Source organism: Simochromis diagramma, unplaced genomic scaffold (assembly GCF_900408965.1).
Source record: "Simochromis diagramma unplaced genomic scaffold, fSimDia1.1 OVJJ01000644.1, whole genome shotgun sequence".
In the NCBI taxonomy this organism is placed as follows: Eukaryota; Metazoa; Chordata; class Actinopteri; order Cichliformes; family Cichlidae; genus Simochromis; species Simochromis diagramma.
In genome coordinates this window covers 1,376,147-1,397,871 of record NW_024387201.1, presented here as the reverse complement: position 1 = coordinate 1,397,871, position 21,725 = coordinate 1,376,147, and the positions used below count along the sequence as shown (strand labels likewise).

Below are 21,725 nucleotides of genomic sequence, written 5' to 3'. Positions count from 1 at the left end.
CCTCTCAGAACGGGCACGAAAGCAGAATGGTTAAGACCTTGGAGACGCTTACAGCTGCCGTACATACTCAGAATAACACCTCTGAACGTATATTGGGTTACATCAAGGAGAGGCCTGCTCAAAATAACACCCTTGAGCGAAAGTTGGATTACATCGCAGAACAGCTCACTGCAGTTGTGAGTTCTCAGAATCGGCTGTTTGGGCAAAAGAATGAAAACACCAGCAAGTTTGATGCCATCATGGAGAAGCTCACGGTTCTCCAACGGGAGATTGAGAGACCAGTGTCGGAGTGTTAAAGAACAGCTTGAAATTCTCATGAGTTGTTTGTAAAAGACAAATCACCATCATAATGCTGCTACCCCTTCGGCGCCAGCTGTGGGCTCAAGGCTGGAGCCGAACAACAACACCCTGATAACGACTGTGTTTAGTCTGTTCCTTCCCATTCCCTACAAGGCCACCTGGGTTGGCTGGTAGACTGTTTACTTAGCCTGGCAGGGCGAAGGACACTGTCTCAGCTGAACTATGGACACGCACACACATACATATACTGATACTGATAAGCACTCACTGACGCATCACCCTCCCTACCCCGGATCGGTTTTGGACAAAAGCCCTGCAACTGACAAATAAAGGCTATCTCATCTCTCATCATCTCAACTTAGTTTGATGCCAATATTTAGACCTCACTCACCTTTTTTCACTCATTATGTATTTATACACCACTCTGCATTTAATCATTAGTTATTATTTATCTCTAGCCACCTTACTCTGTGTGTTCTGTTTTCTGTTAAAAGGAAACGTTTTGAATGCACAACCTTACATATGAAAACACTCCCTGCCCCTGATCAGCACAGCCATCATCATTCTGAACCACACAGGCGTTTCTAAATTCCTGCATGCTTCTATGCTTAAAATATGTCTCTCTGAGTCTTAAGAGAGGGTTCTGCAACCTTTTCTAGCAAGATGAGCATCAACAGCTCTTCATGCCATGAGTACTGCATCATGCACGTGGTGGCCAGTCACTGATGGGGCTGCTTGTTTTGGGCCACTGCTCAGAGCCTCCTTTTAAATGACTGCTGTGTACAGATGCATACCACACAGACGAGAGGCTTCAGTGTCTAAAAATGTCCTGGGAATCTCTTGGTGTCAGCATGCTCAAATCTTCTTCAATTTACTAGCTAGGTCTCACTGTTCTGGTAAAATGGATTGCCACTGCAAACCCAATTATTGGCTTGAGAATGGAGACGTATTGAGACGCTGGTTCAGTGTAAGTGGATTCTGTCTTACTGATGAACAGAGCTCAGTGCTTTGATATAGACTGGTGTGAAATTAAATAAGCAAGATTCAAAGAGAAGAGACTGAAAGAAGTGAGCAAGTTCATCCCTGACTGAGGAGCTGCTGAGGTCACCCTGGCCTTGTCAGCATGACTTAACCAATGGCGTATAGCTCTACAGTGAGGAGGATAAGGACAGAGAGAGGGCAGAGAGGTGGTTAAGGGACTAAACAAGTAGCACATTGTCACTGTGGACCTGTCAGCTTGTGTTACAGCCAGTGAGAAAGTGGGACAAAGTGCTGCTCAGGCTTTTTGGAAATCAGGCAGCCCCTTAGCCATTTCTTGCCATTCTCAATGATGATCACAGGCAATACACTGTGGTTGCTAAAGGGTCTGGCTAACCCTAGCATGCAAGACTTTTAATAATAACCCCTGAAGTGGTAACTTACGGTAATAACATGTCCATGATCAACAATCTGAAGACCACGAGCCAAAATGTGTCTGTTAGAAAAAGATGTCCTTGATGCCTCGAGTGGATAAGGAACAGAATATGGCACACTGAAATGGCATTATTTCCCACAGTTCTCCGATCTCTTGTTTTGAACATCCAATATCATTAAAATTTGGTTTTGTTTATAAACCTGGGGGTAAAAACGAAAGCTGTGAAACAACGTAGAGCAGGATATTTCTGTCTCTCTGACAAACAGACCAGCTCCCAGTTTTACAAGATACTGAGCTATAGGCAAGGTAGAGAGTAAAGAGACCTTTTTTCAGTTCTAACATTTAAAAAAAGAAATCATCTGATCCTTACCAGGTAAATGTAGTCAAATAAAACCAGAAGAACACATGAAATAATACACAGTGCCATTATTTATTTAACTAAATGTAAGGAATTCTGGCCCACTGTTTTTCCACAAATGCTTCAGTTGCGTGACGTTTGTGGTCATTCCTTTATGCACAGCTCTCTTGAGGTCCTACCACAGCATTTCAAGGTCTGGACATTGACTGGGCCTCACCTCTGACTCTAGAATAGTTTGGCATATATAAGAGTTTGTGGTTGACTCAGTGAATGTGGAGTACCAGGTGACCAGCATCTCTACTCATGTCTCATCTGTTCAGAGAACTTTGCTCCAAAAGTCTTGTTTGTTCAGCTTCCCATGGGAACACCTCCAATCATATTTCTTCAGTGTCTTTCTAACTGTACTGTCATGAACTTTAATATTTAATGTGCTAATTACAGCCCACAGGGTCTGAGATGGAGTTCTTGGGATTTCGCAGTTTCTTTTAGCATTGCATGGTGAGCTGAGCTCAGGTGAATTTCTGGGACTTGAACCATCTTTAATTTTCCAACTTGTGAATGATATTTCTTACTGTAGATTATTCTAAGATAATACTTTAAACTATTTCATAACCTAGATAATTATGCATGGGCTACAAAAATGATGTAGTGGAAATATGATATTGTAGCAGCCTTACTCCGTGTGTAGCACAGTGAGAAGCTTGTTTGTGTTCTTTGCTGATATTCTAATGATGTTTGATTCCTTGGAAAGTGATTCTGTCACTACTTAAAGTGTGCTTGTAGCCGTAAAGCAAAGTGATCCACCCACGATGCAGTAGTGTGGCCATGTATGCAGAATACATTTAACATTAAGCATGAAATCAGATGGAAACTCTAAGGTCTGTCCCAGTCGTGTAAGAACCGTGTTGTAGTCCTGACAGCACATATATATGTGGGGGACATGTAAGAACAGAGCTGTGCTGAGCATGTGGAGCCTACTCCTCCATGTCTTTTGTTGTTCCTCATAATAAAATGAGTGAAACCATGGCAACAGCACAAGTTTCTCCCATAATAAAAACAGCAGAAGATTTATCTTTTGTCCCTTTTTTACTTGTCACACTGCTTTACTGTGACATTTGCAGCCTAGCAACGGCACCTGATGATATCTGAGATGGCAGTAAAAATGCAAAAATAAATGGACGGATGGAACGCCACCACATTTCTCCCCGGGTACTCCCGCTTCCTCCAACAGTCCAAAGACATGCAGTTTGTGGGGATAGGTTAACTGATCAATCTAAATTGCCCAATGGTTGTTTGTGTCTGTGTGTTGGCCCTGCGACAGACTGGCGACCTGTCCAGGGTCTACCCCGCCTCTCACCCTATGACAGCTGGCGTAGGCTCCAGCACCCTCCCGACCCTGAAAAGGATAAGCAGAAGCGAATGGATGGATATATGTATATATATTAGTGCTGTTAGCGTTAATCTCGTTAAAATGACGTTAATGCCATAACCGCATTAACGCGGCAAATCTCGGTTAGCGAGTTAGCGCAGATCACCCTGTGCTGGGGCTACACACGTTAACGAGCTAACCGTGCTAACGAGTTTACGCCGTGCAGCCACACACTACTATATATATATTTATATTTGTTAATTTGAGTTTATTACAGTTTAGGTTTTAGTTTAGTTTCCCCAGCTTGCCTTGTTTCCCCACCATCTTTAGTACAGTGGCTGAAATGAATATTGCTTTTCCTTCTATTCACTTTTTATGTGTTTATGTATGCAAGAGACCGTATAAGTAACTTTTGATTTTAGGATCACAAATAGTTCTTTCAGATTATATTTGACTATTTAGCATTTGTACATGATCTCTTTCCTTATTGTGTCTTTCTTCATGCCTTCTCCTCCACTACTCTTTCTCCTCTCTCATTTCCACTTCATTGTCTTCCTCTTCAAGCTTCATCTTCTGAACCGAAGTCAGGAGATGAGGCTCTAAAAATAGTATCATTACTACAATGTACTGGCTTGTAGAATACATCTTGAGGTTTTAATTACTAACTATACTGGTGTGGTTAAAGGTTTCCATACACTCACAATGGGCATGAATGTCATGGTAATTTGAGTCTTTTAATGATTTCTTTGAGCTCTTCTCTTTCCAGGTAATCACTTTTTATTGTAAGTTATAAAAACAGGATTGATTGGTCAAAAACTTGGGGGAGAACTTTCGGTCTAGCAGAGTCAACATCAAAGTTTTGTACCTTCCGGTGCCAACAACGGTCCAGGCAGATCATCCCCCTCAAATTCCTCAGAGAGGGGGAATTCTCCCTGCTGTTAGTGTCTGAGTGCAACGGTCTATTCTACAATACATATATGTGTACAATAAAGGATAAAACAGTGACTTTTAGCCAGCATAGTTTGATCCTCATCATCGTCAGATAGGCTCATGTGGCTCTGTTTGAAAAACAGGCTTTAAAGTGGTCAGTGCAGCATATACGTGTTACTGAGCACAGTGCAGGCCCTGCATTCTTTTACTGATGTTACGACTATCACGGTGTGCAGTGTATTTCATCCCAGTACATCCCTACCAGTGTCACCATGGAAATACAGCTCCTCATATCAATGATGAGTAGCTGACGTGGTAGGGTCATCACTTCCACTCCACCTGGTGCCAGTCGCGTTGGTGTTGAGTGTATTTGATTATATTTTATCAGTTGTCTAATGTAAGAGATCTATCGTGTGGACTCTTTCAGTGGCTCCAGAGTGCGATGCGTTACATTCACCTAATAAGTGAAAGCAGCCTGGTTTGATCCCTGGAGGAACCAAATATAGTTAACTGTCCCAACAGACTGGGAAATAAAGTATTTGCAGGGAAAAACTTGGACATATGAGAGAAAGTGAGTTATGGCGCTATGATTTATGACAGAGGAAGTAAGAAAAAAATTGGCTCGGTTTGTCCCCAGTATACCTTTTTTGCTTTCTTCTGACCAGTGCTTGTGCTAGGTCCTCATCGGGGTCAGAGTTTTCTCCAGGACCAGGTCCCACTGACTACTTTGTCCTTTCACATATGTATCTATTGCTATTACGCTGCATCGGCTCACTCACAGCATGGCTGTTATGTAATTTCTTCTTCGTCTTCTTCTGTTTTACTGGCAGCTGGCAACCCATTTAATTAGAGCAGGTAGTTGTACTGCCCTCTAGTGGAAGAGAATGTAATTGTTCTGCCCGATACCCACACCGATCGCTTAGATTACTAATCAGGTGGAACCAGATAATCTTCCACGGCACACCTATGTGCCGCGGTGCAGTGGTTGGGAAACACTGCCTTAGCTGAAGAGGAGTGACTGCGTCAACCATCGTACCTGTTTTTACTGGTCACCTCGGGTTTCTATCACTTTTCACTGGCTCCCTAAGCCACAGTAGTTTTTGTGTCTAAAAGCTATTATGTTCTCTAGTGGCATGATCTTTCATATTTTTCTCCTCATGAAGAGAAATCCCACATCCAGACCCAAACATGAGTGTGTCTGCTAACAGGAACTGTGTGTTTAATAAAGTGTGATATTACTCGGTGCCACACACATGTCAGTGATTCACTGACTGTTACACTGTTACACTGTTCTTTCATTCCACAAACACACACTGGCTTCTTTTGCATCAGTTACACATTCACCATTCTGCTGCTCACTGGCATCAGTGTCTGAAAACAATGATAAATACAGTTTATTCATAATTAATTTTAATGTGGCATTGAAGCTGCCTGACGTAAACAGCTGTTTAGAAAAATTACTTGTTTGAAAGGTTTCCATCCATCCCTGATTTAGACGTTTGCTCCAGCTTTTCAGACCTCACCCTGGGGACTGGAAGACTTCTATAGTGTAAGGATCAGTGGCCTGCCATGTTTGTCTGTAGCAGCTTTCTTTGGCTAATAGTCAACTTTAGAGAGTTGTGTAGATAGTGGGCTAGGTCCTGTTTTCAAAAGCATACATATTTGCACATAGACAGGCTTGAGTCCTTTTGTGTATTCAGCAGCTGTGTCACTAGTGATGGAGCCCACTGAGAGAGCACTGGTACGAATGACTGACAAAATAACACCACCCACACTAGCAGCACCCACTCACAGGTAAAGTGCTGCTCCTTTCAGTAATCTGTTTTCTTTGTGTATGTGGCCCCTATTTCTCCTAGATCACAGTGACAGAGACTGTGCTGTTTCTGGTCCAGTACACGTCCAAAGAGTTTGACCGTTTAGAGAAGACGGTGGCCACCGGAGACTGCTGTTACCTCAACCCACTGGTACGCAGGACATTCCGCTTCCTCGGTAAGTTTTAGGCGTGTGTATGCTTGTTTCTGTTCCTTTGATCAACAAACGCACTTTTTCCCACTAAATTGAAAAACTAAGATCGACTACAGGAACAGCACTGATGTTTCTTTTCTTTCACTCAACCTGAACTAATCGTCTCAGTAAAGCTCCACCTGTTTGCTCTTTGCATTGTGTAACTGTGCCAGCGTCATCATTGCTGCTGCTGTTGGGTTATCAGTGTTTCTGATTACAACTGGGGGCTCTTGAATACGTTTGTGTTGCAGGTGTGTTTTTAGTGGCAAATGTGGGTGCGTTTGCATTTCCACAGTGACAGTGGTGCTCTACAGAGCCGTGCCTTAAACGAAGCATCAAAGCAAACAATTTCTGTCCAGAATTCTTTGTAATTGAATTACTCAAAATACTTGATGCAGGCCTATAAAGAATTAAGCTTATTTTTATTTAATAAAAACACAATTGTCAGAGGAACAACGCAGGAAGTGGAATATTTTGATATGCAAGGAAGTCACCTTGTTTTGTTCCTACTTGTGATGAATATTAAAAATTTAGCACAATAGTGTGTTTTAGTTTTTTTTTTGTGGTTATCTAGCTTTGGTGTGAATAAGGCACGGCGCATTTCATCTGGTTTAAGTTTCTGGACCTTGAGGGAGCAGAGAGGGAACACACACATGTAAAGGAAGCTCTTAAAACATGTGCTTATCCCAACTGGGCTTTCATTAGGTCAGCAAAGATGCAAGAAAAGAAGATCAGACACCAGCAAGGGAGGATCAGAAAGACAGACGCAACAACATTGTCATCCCCTATGTAGCCGGTGTATCAGAAAGACTCAGAAGAGTCTTCTCCAAGCACGACATCCCAGTTTACTTCAGACCCAGCAACACACTCACACACAAACTGGTTCATCCCAAAGACAAAACTTCGGGGAACACTCCTATAGGGCTTAAAATCTGGGACCATTTGACCTTAGAACTGAAGAAGCTTTTTGGATGAAACTTCTTCAAGGAAATTTAAAGAAGTCAAGACACTTTCTTTCCTTAGATTGTGATGTTCAGTTAAAGCATACTAATGCTAAATCGTTATGAAATAGCATTTGGTATTGGTATTGTAACTGTTTTAATGTGTTTAGAAGCTCATTGGACTTGTGATTACTAACTGAACAAAAGTGCATGTGTTTATTCTGTTTACTGCTCAGTTTGAGTGAAGTGGCCATAAGTTTTAGGCCTCACAGCACCCGAACCTTGAAACAGATCTGCAGCGAACACTATGATTCAGGTTTCCTTCTTTTCCAAATAAATATCTGATGAGGAACACGTTTTGTGTGAGTTACAGTTGTGGTGGTCCTTAATAATCTAATTAGAGGGTATTAGTATACATATAGTAGTAGTAAAATGAACCCAGGCCCAGTATCATTGTACTATAAACTCTACCTTTTACGTGGGACCTGGGTTACATGTGCATCAGTGAATCGATGTCTTGTTCAGTCTTGTTCTTGTTGCATAAAGCTTGATGTCATCTATGTAGAGAAGGTGGCTGACAATTCCTCCCCTCCGTAGTCGATATCTGTAGCCAGTCATATCGTGGAGAACAATGGAGAACAGCAGTGGGGACAGAGCATCTCCTTGGTAGATCCTGCACTGTTATAAGCTTGAAGTTGGCCTCCAGTGTTATTAGCCACATCCCCATTGAGTTCCTGATTATCTTTAATAGTTCTAGGCATTCCAGGATCCAGGGGTGGGGCATAGAGTCATAGGCTTTCTTGTCCGGGTAGTGCAGTTGGTAAGTCTGGTCTGTCTACCAGTAGCTGGTGTTTCACTCCTTTGGTATTCTTGCCAATTCAAAGTCAAAGTCAGCTTTATTTTCAAAAACCATATGTTAAGATCACACACGGGAATTTGACATTGCAGTACTCCCACGGCCTTCAGTGTTACACTAAAATAACACAAAAAATAAAAAAGATGAAAATCTTACAAACACAACAGAGTCCAACACAATCCGAGTGTTTTGGGCAAGAGTTTGTGTGGAAGTGGGTTGGGGGAATCAGTGAAAAGTGATGGTGGGGTTCAGAGTTTTGTATGTCTCGGGGGGAGGAGCTTCAGAGGGTAAATGATGGCATCCCTGATGGCATCCCCGGGCGTGTTCTCAGAGCGTGTTCTGAGGAGCTTGCAGGAGTGCTCACAGACATATTCAATCTGTCCTTGGCCCATGCTGTGGTACCGGCCTGCTTCAAATCCACCTCCATCGTCCCGATACCCAAAAACTCCAACCCATCTTGCTTCAATGATTACCGCCCAGTAGCACTCACCCCCATCATCACTAAGTGCTTAGAGCAGCTGGTCCTAGCACACTTCAAATCCTGTCTCCCCCCCACCCTGGACCCCCACCAATTTGCATACCGCCAGAACAGGAGCACAGAGGATGCAGTCTCCATCGCACTGCACTCTGTCCTCTCACACCTGGACAACAACAACACCCACGCCAGAATGCTGTTTATAGACTTCAGTTCAGCGTTCAATACAATCCACCCCTCACAACTCATCAGGAAACTGACAGACCTGGGCATCAGTTCCCTCATCTGCAAATGGTTACTGGACTTCCTGACCAACCGCCCCCCAACATGTCCGGCTGGATAACCGCTGCTCATCTACAATCACGATGAACACCGGTGTACCACAAGGCTGTGTGATGAGCCTTTTCCTCTACTCCCTCTTCACCCACGACTGCAGACCTGCTGATGGTTCCAACACCATCATTAAGTTTGCAGATGACACCACGGTGATTGGCCTCATCAGTGACAACGATGAGGCCGCCTACAGGGAGGAGGTGGATCGTCTGGCTGAGTGGTGCGACAGAAACAACCTGCTGCTTAACACTGAGAAGACCAAGGAGCTCATCGTGGACTACAGGGGGAATGCTGACCCACATCCACCCATCCACATTAAGGGGACGGCTGTGGAGCGTGTGAGCAGCTTCAAGTTCCTGGGAGTCCACATCTCCGAGGATCTCACCTGGACGACCAACTGCTCCAAGCTGGTCAAGAAGGCTCACCAGCGCCTCTTCTTCTTGAGGACTCTGAGGAAGAACCACCTGTCCTCAGACATCCTGGTGAACTTCTATCGCTGCACCACCGAGAGCATCCTGACCAACTGTATAACAGTCTGGTACGGGAACTGCTCTGCCTCGGACCGGAAGGCGTTGCAGAGGGTCGTGAAAACTGCCCAGCGCATCGCCGGAGCACCACTTCCTGCCATAAAAGACATCTACAGGAAGCGGTGTCTGAAAAGGGCTGGGAAAATCATCAAAGACCCCAGTCACCCATCACATGGACTCTTCACCCTCCTGCCCTCTGGGAGGCGCCACAGGAGCCTCCGGACTAAGACCACCAGGTACCGGAACAGCTTCTTCCCCACAGCTGTCAGACTCCTGAACTCTGCCTCCTGACATCTGACCCACGTTAAACTCATGGACTGAACATACACACACCCACAATGGACAACTGTACCCTCAAACACACAATAATAACATGGACTGAACCACCACTCACAACCACTAGCACTTTATATAGCCTCTGTAGAAACTATCTACACCCTCACTTATCTTAACTGCACTACTGTATAGCTCTGTGTAAATAATCATTCTGTACATTCGATAATTTTTAATCCTACAACTGTTTACAACTTGCATAGTTCCCATTTCTGTATAGCTGTATATCTCAGATTCTGTAAAGTTATTTATTTCATATTCTGTATAGTTTTTCATATTTATATCCTGTTCATAGCCTGTACATAGCTTGTACTCACTACAGCCTGTACATACTTATAGTTATAGAATATTCACAACATACTTCATACCATGTACATTATAACATACCATAATAGACCCATTTCTGTAATATACTCACATATCTATATTATTGCTAATATATATTGTAATATATCTATATCACTAAAGCACTTCTGGATGGATGCAAACTGCATTTCGTTGCCCTGTACCTGTGCATGTGCAATGACAATAAAGTTGAATTCTATTCTATTCTAATTCTAAAGGTCTGGAGTTTGTGTGTGTGAGAGTCGAGCAGGAAGAACATTTCAGCATCCTGACAGCCTGATGGACGAAGCTATCTCTCATTCTGCTGGTTCTAGCCCTCCAGTCTCCTTCCTGATGGCAGCAACCTGAAACAGCGGTTGGATGGGTGGAGTCACCTGTAATGCTTTTCCAGTGAGGCTTATGCAGTAGCTGTTGTGGAGGGAGAGAAAACAAACACTCACAATCCTCTCCACTGCTCTCAATAGTCGTTGTAGCTTTTTCCGGCAGGGCCCAGTGCAAGAGCCATACCACACAGTGATGCAGCTGGTGAGGATACTCTCAACGGTGCCTCTGTAGAAGGTGTTCATAATCAATCAATATCAATCAATATTTTATTTATATAGCACATTAAAAAAGGACAGTGTCCATCAGAGTGCTTCAAACTAGGTAGCAAAGCAGATTACAACAAAGGCAACAAAAACAGTTAAAAATAATTCAAACCAGTTACAGTTACAGTGACAGCACAACTGCAGACTGGGAGGAAGTCCAAACTAATTCAAAAGCTGGATGGAACAGGTGAGTTTTTAAGCGTGATTTAAATGATTGAATGGAGTCTGACATGCGCACATCGATTGGAAGATTATTCCAGAGTTTAGGTGCAGCAATTGCAAACGCTCGGTGCCTCCTGTCTTTCGTCGGGGCCTTGGTTGCAGTAAGATCAGTTGGTTAGAGGATCTGAGCGCTCTCTTGGGGCTATACACGTCGAGAAGGTCTGTTAGGTAACTGAGCGCCAAGTTATTAAAAATGTTAAAAGTATACAGAAGGATTTTAAACACGATACGGTATTTAACAGGGAGCCAGTGTAGATTGCCTAGAACTGGGGTGATGTGCTCATGCCTTCTCGTGCCAGTTAAGAGGCGTGCTGCGGCATTTTGAACTAACTGAAAAACGCTGGAGGAGAGAGAATTGGAGGCCCATGTACAGAGAATTGCGATAGTCTAGTCTAGAAGTAATGAAGGCATGGATAAGCTTTTCAAGGTCTTTATGTGGAATATAGGGCTTTGCTTTGGAGATTTGACGTAGCTGGTAAAAAGTCTTTTTTTTGTCTAACTTGAGTAAGCTGTCCAGGACCACTCCAAGATTTCTAACTGTATAAGAGAGAAGGCTGGCATAGGATCCCAGTGCATTAGTTAGCTGGTCCAGGGGAGTGGGACTGTCAAAAACAATAATCTCTGTTTTATTTTCATTTAGAGTTAGAGAGTTTTGTAACGGCCAATCTTTAACTTCCCGCAGACAACTGAACAAAGGCACTAATGAGGACTGGACATCCTGATTCAGGGGGAAGTAGATTTGGATGTCGTCGGCATAGCAGTGAAACGAGATATTATGCTTTTTGAAAAGAAATCCCAAGGGAAGCATGTATAAAGAAAATGACGTATGAGATAGCACCGAGCCCTGAGGCACACCACAACGGAAAGGGGCAGAAGAGGAGGAGTATTTCCCCATTGTGACAGAGAAAGACCTCTTCGATAAGTATGATTTAAACCATGAAAGGACATTACCTTTAAGTCCAACTACATGTTCTAGCCTTGCCAGGAGAATATTGTGATCAACCGTAGGGCTGTGCGATATGACCAAAATCTCATATCCCGATATAAAACATCTATCGTCCCGATAACATTTTCTGTAAATTCTGTGAATCTCGGGCAGCTCATCTTGCATGAAGTGTTTTCAGCTGGGCGTCATGTACCTGGAGTTGAGACTTTTAGCCGATGCATGAAACGATACATTTTTAGACATAAGTTGTAACGGCCGTCGTTTTCTTTGTGAGTATTTATTACACGGCGTGCTGCGGGGAAAAGCCTGTTCTAACGTTTGAGTCTAAGGTTTATTTTTTAGTACCCGATGGCTCTTTTTTGCTTATCATCCATAAATATTCTCCATACTCTTTCATGGGATTTAGTTTATTTTGAAAAGTCTCAACAGGATTTTGAGCTTTATTGTGAAAGGTATGCAAAACAAACAAGCAGACGGCGGAGCCACGCCATTGTTTTACCGTCTTGGTTGCTAATGACAACGCGTAAAAACAGTCGCTTGTCCGTCCGTAGTGTGGTTATATTAAATATAAGAGAAAGAGAGAACTTTAATAAATTAATATAGCCATTACAGTGACCATCAAAACCATGAAAAAATATTGCTGTAAAGAGTTTATTTTGCGACACCACGAAACAAACGATAGCGTAAAATGAAACGATGGACGTTTTTATATCGTCAGCTGATATATATCGTTATATCGAACAGCCCTAATCAACCGTATCGTTAAGTCTAATAAAACTAGGACCACTGAGCGCCCTGAATCAGCAGTTAAAAGGAGGTCATTAAAAACTCTTAATAGCGCTGTCTCGGTGCTGTGGCGTGGTTTAAACCCAGATTGGAATTTCTCGCTGATTCCATTAGTCTCTAACAAGGTCAGCAATTGATGAAGGACTATTTTTCCCGAGATTTTCCAATAATGGCGGTTGAGGCTGTGATGCTGTGTTCTTTGACCAGGAGAGATCTTCTGAGATGTGCACACACAGGAACTTGGTGCTGCTTACCCTCTCCACAGCAGCACTGTTGATGGTTAGTGGGGTGTGCAGGGTGTGAGTTCTCCTGAGGTCTGTGGTGATCTCCGTAGTCTTCTCCACATTCAGGGAAAGGTTGTTGTTGCTGCACCACTCAGCCAGATGGTTAACTTCACTCCTCTATGTCTCATCGTTGTTGCTGATGTGACACAGCTGTGTCATCTGCCAACTTGATGCAGCTGTGTGATGGTGTGCAGTTGAGAAGGGGGCTCAACATACATCGTTGGAAGCCCACATATTCAGTGTTCTTGAGCTAACGGTGTTGCTGCCGACCCGTACTATTTGCTGTCTTCCTGTCAGGAAATCCAGCAGCCAGTTACACAGCGAGGTGCTGAGCCCCACCAGATCCAGTTTGTTAATGAGTTGCTGGGGAATGATTGTGTTGAATGCTGAAGTCAATGAACAGCACTCTAACATATGAGTCAGATGTGTGAGGGCTGAGTGAAGGCAGTTAAAATTACATCATTGATTTGGCGGTTTGACCCGTATGGACCGGCAGGAATGATTTCCTGTGCCGTTCAGTGGTGCATTTGGCTAAGTTCAGTCTCTCACTGAACACCCTCCTGTGACAGGCCAGGATGTCATAGTGTGGTTGGGAGGTATTGTCCACCATTGTGCTCGCCTTGGACATCATAAGGGAGTCCAGCTCCATCCCCACAACATTGCTGGCTTTCCAGATCAGTTTATCGCGTTTGTTGTGACCATTGGCACCCTCGTCTCCTGGACTGGGGCAGGATGTCTCAGGACGGGTGACGCAGAACACCCACTTCACCTCCAATAACGGGCAGTCCTGGCGGATGTGCACTAGTCGCCCACATCTCCAGCACTCTTGCTCTGATGCTTGTGCTGCTCCGATTGAGCTGAGCACAACTTCCATAGCCCTCATGACCTGCAGAGAAACAACAGAGGAGAAGGGGTTAGAGAAGAGGTTAGTAGCCATTTCCAGTGGGAGGAAATGGGCGAAGTGGGAGCACGGGCAGGATAAGCAAAGAGGACATCAGGGGGACAGCTCAAAGTTAAAGAGGTTGAGATGGTTTGGAGATTTGGAGCAGAGGAAGGATACTGAATGGTGGACAAAGGATGATGAAGATGGACCTGAAGGGCAGGAGGGGAAGACCTCAGAGGAGGTTCATGGATGTAGTGAAGGATGGCCACTAAAGAGGGATGGCCACTAAAGGATGCAGCGAAAGAGAAGAAGAAGAAGAAGAGCCCATGCGATAATATCCAACTTCAATGCAATATTTTTCTCACACGTCACACAAAGGGGCTAAGGAGAAGATCAGAGTAACAGAGTCAGTGTGTAAGAATCATTCACCGCAGGTTGGCCTCTTCTCTCTGATGGGTAATTGAGAGATGGAGATAAGACTGAGGAGTATTACATAGTTCCTTAGGGATGAATCCACTTGGGGGCCTGGCTTTATCCTTGCATTTACACATTCAGCACACTATTCATGCTGCTCCTTAACATTAACAGTCCTCTCATTGCAGACTAAAGCTCCTTTTATCCCTTTATCTTATATTGGAATTGGTTGTCTTGCGTTAAACAGTGCCAGAGTGTATCAGAATAAGGCTCATGTCTTAGTGTTAATTGATGTCAGTTATAAAAGTGCTCCACAGTGACTTTATGATAAAGTTGTCTTTTCCCAGCAACATGGAGAAGAAGGATGAAGAGCTTTAGCTGCAGAGGGGTTTTGTAAAGTAATGAAAGTGTGCCACATTAAGAATCAACACCATCCCCGCTAGAAGAATGACTTTAATGCAGATTCAGAATTGCTTTACCCTAAAACCGAGGCTCTGGCTCGAAGAGGAGAACTAACTGCCACAAAAACAATATTTTATCCAACAAAGGAAAAGCTATTCTAAAAGCAAGAAGGAAGAACTTCATCATTATGAAGCACACGTCATTAGCACAATGTAGAGGCTATAGAACGGAGATAGATAGCTTAACTAAAAGCCTCACTTTAACTCTGTAATTCTCTCTGCTACAAGGTACAAAATTGTCTTAAGCAAATGGCAGCTCAATTATACAAATAAAACAAGAGGAGGATAGTGCTTTGCCCTCTGAAAAACTACTAATCACTGCGCCTGGCAAAAGAAAAAGACAGGCTTGTCAGAGGAAGCAGCAAGGAACTCAACCAAAAGTAAAATAAGATCAAATGAAATATAAATCCATGGAGGGCTGAGAGGGTGAAAATATGACATGCTGTTATTTTGAATTAAGCCTATTTGGTTCCTTTCTCAGCTCAATCTCATAGTAAAATTTAGAACAGCTACACTTGTGAACAGTGAAAATTATAGCACAATCCTATTTCCAAAACAGTTGGAAAATGTAAATAAAAGATTTTCCAATCTCATAAACCCACATCTTAATCAGAGGGCTTGATAGAACTAGAATCCCTAGAATAACTAGCACAATTCTTGAGTGGGTTGGAGGTGGGAGAATATGTCTGTGAAGGTTCTCAGTCAGGTGGGAGAAGCACTCAAACTACTTTGGTGTTTCAACCCTTATGTGACAATATGATTCTTCATTTAGACTGACATGAACTACCACTTGCCACCAATACAGTTGTGTAACCCCGATTCATTGGGTGTTTCGGCCGCAAACAACCATCTGCTACCTATGAAGGGAAAATGTACCATAGCAACATCCCAAAAAAGAAAAACAGGAACGAGGAAATGACAACAGGCAGCATGGTGGTTCATGCAGTGAGGACACCCCCACTCTCGTCACAGGCACCTGACTCACCAGAGCCCAAACACCAACACCTATGGTGGTGAGAGAATGCCCCATGAACTCAGAGACCCTAAGCAGCCGCAACACTGAAGGTCAAGATCAAGCCACAGTGCACCAGCATGTAGAATCACAAAATGTACAGGAAGGTCTCTACCAGAGCCCACAGCTCATCAACCAAGGTCTAACAGAGAATAGGTGGCTCATCCCAGACCCACCATAGCAACATAAAGACTGGAAGGAGCCTGCAGGAGCCGATGTACTGCAAAAAGACCCACAGAGGACACCTGCCAGCACAACCAGGGCGCTGAAGCACAACCCCAGTTGCATGGGCCCACCCAGCCACCAACCCCCATCCATCTCCTGCCTCATCACCTCCAAACGCCAGATTGAATTGAAATTGAAACATCTTTTACATGTGTTAGTGGTTGTAAAGGGCTGTGGAGTAGGACATTTTTGTCTTAACTGTGTTCTTTAGTTGTTGTTGTTAAACAGATGACTGGCTGATAGAACCTTACAGAGGCTTTATTTTGGGTTTGTGATTTCAAGGGTTTTCAACGGGCCGTTAAGGTGCAGAAGATCAAAGGGTTTTTGAAGCAGTTATGGCGTTTAACTGAAGCGGTAATAAAGGGGAAGTCTGAAAGTTTCATTCCATCGATTGTGTGCTTCATTCTGGTGAATCCATCTTATGATATATTTTATTCGGTTAGCTAAATAGTAACACAGCCTAAGGACTGAAAACATTTTGATGGAATCATTAAGGAAAAATTATTAATTTGGAGTAAGTGAGTGATAATTTGGGGGAGGTAATTATACCTAGCTTTTGACAGCTCAAAAGTTCAAATCTTGGTCTGCAGGAATCATTGAGTTCTTCATTATTGGAAGTATTATTAGTAATTCATTTTGATCAATCTGATGTTTGTGAAAAATTTGTAATGAGATGAAATATGTCCTTTACTGAATTTGTTGGTTCTTGTAGATACAGTAATATACAGAGGTGGGACCAAGTCATTGTTTTGCAAGTCTCAAGTAAGTCTCAAGTCTTTATCCTCAAGTCACAAGTCAAGTCTCAAGTAATGTCAGGCAAGTCAGAGTCGAATCTCAAGTCACAAGTCTGAAACTTTGAATTTCAAGTCCTTTCGAGTCTTTAAAAAAAAAAAACGAAAAAAATAATGTTGCAGTTATGCTAAATGTAAATATTAGACCATGTAATTTTTAAATCTGTGTTTTTCTCAACACATGACGAAATAGTGAACTTAGAAAATATACACAAATTGTGAAATTGCACCTCTTTAAAATGCAGCTCAATTAAACCTAGCTGCAAGAATAATTTTCACCGACGGTTCTGAGATAAGCTGCATGTTATTCTTGGATGCGGTTGTAGGACCGGCTTTAAAATCGCATGACAAAAATATCATACACATTAAAAAAAACTGTATCACCAACGTAGCCTGGAAAACATTTGCTAGTTAGATGAAGTCAGCTATCTCATCGTAGCATATTTATATGCATATTTATACTGATACGGTTCTTGGAGTGAGCGCATACACTCGTGAAGTTTAGTAACTTCAGGTCACTGCAACAAGCCCAGGTACAGTTTACCGACGGATGGGTGCAGGACCTTGAAATGCACCGTGTAGAACGAAAGACCATCGTACCTATCATAAGTTTACCAGTCTCACAAATCGTCGTCATAAATACACATTCGTTAACCGTTTATTAATATAACCTTTGAGCTCAATGGTAATTAATTAGCAGTGGAAATAATTTCTGGGTCGTTACAGAAATGTAGCAGTGACAATAATATTGTATGCTGTAATCGTACTGGACAATTAGTGATACAAAACAACTGTTTTACCCTGTGAATAAAAGTATATGTTTTTGTCAATGTACCATAATAACAGAAGCGAAACGCAATATTGTGTCAGGACAATTCACTATTTATGCACAATAAACAAAGGAGCATAGCGCGACAATTTCTGTTCAGCGCCAGACTTGCTTGTAACCTATATCACCAATTATGTTATGAAAAATGACGCATTAACTACTAAAAAACTCTGACCTTCGTGTAAATGCTTGGAGCAGACTAACCTGTGAGCTGGAGTGTTCTGGGACGTTATATTTGGTCTTTGAATGGCTGCAATCCAGTCGCCTCTTTGTCACTTTGGAAACATGGCTGAACAATTTCTCTTCGACGTAATCCGATAACAACCGATCTCTTTACCCGTCGGCTTCCCGTGGCTGTCATGCGACCGGCTATTGCAGTTAATAATACAACAGCTTCTTGACATTTTTGTGTTTCTTTTTATCGCTGTGTGACTGATTTCAATTGAAAGCCTGCTTGCGCTAGTACCTCTTGCCACGAGTTCCCAGAATCCTTTGCGGTTCTACCCGTGAATGACGTCACATTTTCAATAATATGCATGTTAAATTTTATATTTGGGGTGAAATATCAAGTCTTTTCAAGTAAACCGGTTCAAGTCCAATTCAAGTCCCAGGTCATTGGTGTAAAAGTCCAAGTCAAGTCACAAGTCTTAGAACATTTTTTCAAGTCAAGTCTAAAGTCATAAAATTAATGACTCGAGTCTGACTCGAGTCCAAGTCATGTGACTCGAGTCCACACCTCTGGTAATATATCATCAGCATATAAATTAATTTTGTGTTCTTATATAGAGGTTTGATTACCTTTGATATTTTTGTGGAATGGCGAGTGGTTCTAAGAAAACTGCAAATTATTAGGGTGAGAGTGGGGATCCTTGTCTTGTCCCTCTCTCCACGCTTAAACATTGAGAAATGATCCCATTAGTGGTGACCTTGGCCTGTGATGGGGTATAGAGAGTGGTTATCTAATAATTAAAAATGCTGGGTACCCTTTAATATAGGTGACAGAGATCCTCTGGATTGTTCTGGGAAGATGATTCACTTGGGTATGAAACTTGCAGACTGTTGTTTTAGTTGAAGGAATTAGGTTTATTATAGGTCGTGTTCAAATTTACCTGCTCTGCCTCGGGGTGTCTAGAGGCAAGAATCAAGCGCACCATGTGCTGAGCATGCAGAGTGGATATGCCTAAAGGAGCTGCTGCAGCTGTAACTGAGTTAGTGTGATTGAGTTATGCCTTAATGAATCAGTAAGTGTTATTCCTTTGGCAAGTTAATTGGCATGATGCTGGTTGTCACTGTTTGTGCATGTTAAAATTATGTGTTTCAGTACATTGATACTATGTTGGTAAGATTATTTAGCACTAAGATAACAGCAGTGGCCATAATCTATTCAATAATCACATCCAGTTGTATCAGGAATTAAGTTAAAGGACTTTTTTGCTGTTTAGTTTAACTGTTGCTAGCTTTGCCATATCCGTGCCTTACTATTAGCAACTTGTATGACGTGTGCTATGAAGCAAATTTATGGTCTACAGTGACCCCTTATGGACACTGGGAGACATCGCTGGTGTCAGATAGATGACGTTATTGTGATTGTGATTACACTTTGATGTAAACAATTCTTCCGTGGGACTTTATTAAAGACAATCAACCCAACATGTTTCTGACTTGTATAACCAGTGTTCCAATATGTCCTCTGCAGGTCGTTTGTGTCCTGGGTCGGTGAGCCAGTGCTTTGAGTTTCTTGTGTCTCTGAGTTTTTGTATTATGCTCTCAGTTCTTTGTTGTTATTCTATAGTCTAGTGTCTTAGTTTGGCCTTCTTGTATCCTGTTTAGTTCTCTGAGTAATTAGTAGCTGCCCTCTGTGTCTCTTTGTTGTTGTTCTCTGTGTTTCTTAGTTCCTCTGTCTCCCCTAGTCTAGTTTGCATCTGTGCTACTTCCTGTTTTACTTTGAAGGTCTGTGTCTCATGTGAGTGTATCCTACTTTGCTCCCTTGTCTCGTCAGTTCTGATTTCTCCAGCTATGCTCCCCTTCTGTGTCTCATTCCCCTCGTTACTTCCCAGTGTATTTGAGCCCTGTGTTTCTTTGTATCAGTGATGCGATCCCCCTCATGCTGTGTGTTTCTCCCTGTGGCTCCCTGTGTGTGTTTTGTTAGATTCTTCTCAGTTTAGGTTTTGTAGACGTTCTTTGTTCAGCAATAAAAGCTGCCATTTTGAGTTCAATCCCGTTTCTAGTGAGTTTGCGTTTGGGTCCAATTCCTGCCTGCACACAGCCGAAACATGACAGTTTGGTTACCATCTGTCCTTAGCTGACTTGAGCTGGTAGTGCTTTCTACAATCTAGGTTGTGGATTGACCCAGGAGCTACATTTCCTCCTTTGCCAGAAAAATCCTGTGGCTGGCACCCTAAAAATCTATTTATTTTTTTTAAAGGGTAGAAATAAGGTTTTTGCTACTATCATCTAATGGGTCTCAGGGCTGTCAGTTTTTCTTTACAGTAACATTAGTAGCAGCTGTTATTCCAAATTATAAAGTACTCTTTAAAATACACAATCTGGAAATCCCATTTTATGCAGCATGCCTGCCTGTGTCGATTATGGTGCATTTATGCATGACTATGGATAAGTACTTTGGGCAGGCTTGTTGGCACAGTGAGTGAGCACAGATGAATGAATCCCAGAAAGACTCTGCTGTGCTGTGTGGAGTAATGAAGGCTCCACGTCGCCTGTTTGCTTGGGCCTGCCTGAATCTCTGAGCCTCAACGCCAAAAGATTCCTGAGTTGATTTGACTTTTAAGCTGGGGAGTTGCTTTGGGGTGTTAAAAGGTATCAGCACAAAGTGTTAAAAAGTGAAGCAAGATAGAGACCTGTTGGCTCCGCTGTTGTAGTTTTCCACTTTTTTATTTTGGTTATGATACATAAATAGTGTCAAGATATATGACATGTGTCTTCACATTACTGAAAGAGCCACATTTCTGATTAGTCAGTGTCAGCATGAAAGGCTTCCATCTGGGACTGCAGCGAATGCTGAAGCATCTTTCAGCTTGAATTATTCTATAACAACCAACACTTGTTTCCAAAACAAGACGATGCATAATATAGCAAGTTTGGTGATAAAAGTCTGAGTGAACCTCACATTCACACAGCTGGGGCGGCAGATGGGCAAATGAACAGCTGTGTGTTGTACGGGACATCACCTCCCATCTCTAGCAGTTTGCCTCCTTGAAACATTCATTCACAGCACCTGCTGTAAAACCGATCTAGGCACATGTTACTGACTATAAATCACTGGATCTCTAACTTCACTTTAAACTTTCCTACCACACGTGTATCTTCCTAAGCTGTAAAAAGTCCGTATTTGCAACGTTTTTTTGAGATTTTAAAGTGCGATATCAGGGACGAGTCAAAGAAAGAAAGAAATTAGGTAAATATGAATCTTAAATACATAAGGAAACAGTAACACTATATTATCTAAGTTGAATGAAGAATAATAAGTACACTCTGACTGGTTGTCCTATGCTTACTACACCTTACACCTACAAAAGGACTGTTGGACTATGGAGACCCATTTGGTCTCAATGGTTTTTGGTCTTTGAGGCTTTGGTGACTTTTTGGCATTTTCCACCTCAGCAGTTGGTGAAACCGTTCGGTGATTTTCCATGGTCTCCATGCTGTGGTTCCTAAATGCTTCCAGGGGGGTTAGGACTCATTATTTACATGCTTGGCTGGATGCTTGACTCAAAACACCTGGATTTAAAGTTTAAGAGATCTATTCCAATATAGCATAGCACAACTAATCACCTGCGACAATCTCTGTATAAATTTTACATGATTTAAGGAAAGCCTCATATCATGATGATATTTCTGTAGCAACACCATGTGTTAATGTGAACACACGAGACAAACCCAGAGTCTGACACTGACAACTGTGTGTCCACCTCTGATAAAGGTTCGGTAAAAAGGGAGCTACTTCAACAAAGCAGTGATCTGTACAATATGTGAGAAAAGTCTTCCTGGTAAATCTGGAAACAGCAAACTTTCATCAATGGAGTGCAGGGAGAGAGAGGACCCAAAAGTAGATACCCTCAGCAGACTGGGCTGGACTCTGA

General features: G+C 42.6%; 1 protein-coding gene across 6 annotated transcripts in view; it reads left to right on the top strand.

Annotated features, from left to right (window-relative positions):
• Positions 1-21,725, top strand: part of plppr5b (phospholipid phosphatase related 5b) — a 117,258-nt gene that overhangs the window by 27,116 nt on the left and 68,417 nt on the right. For all 6 annotated transcript variants that reach the window (XM_040051181.1, XM_040051182.1, XM_040051179.1 and 3 more), the window contains one exon: positions 6,228-6,360. In XM_040051181.1, coding sequence (XP_039907115.1) covers positions 6,228-6,360 — 133 coding nt within the window. The remainder of the gene's footprint in view (positions 1-6,227; positions 6,361-21,725) is intronic.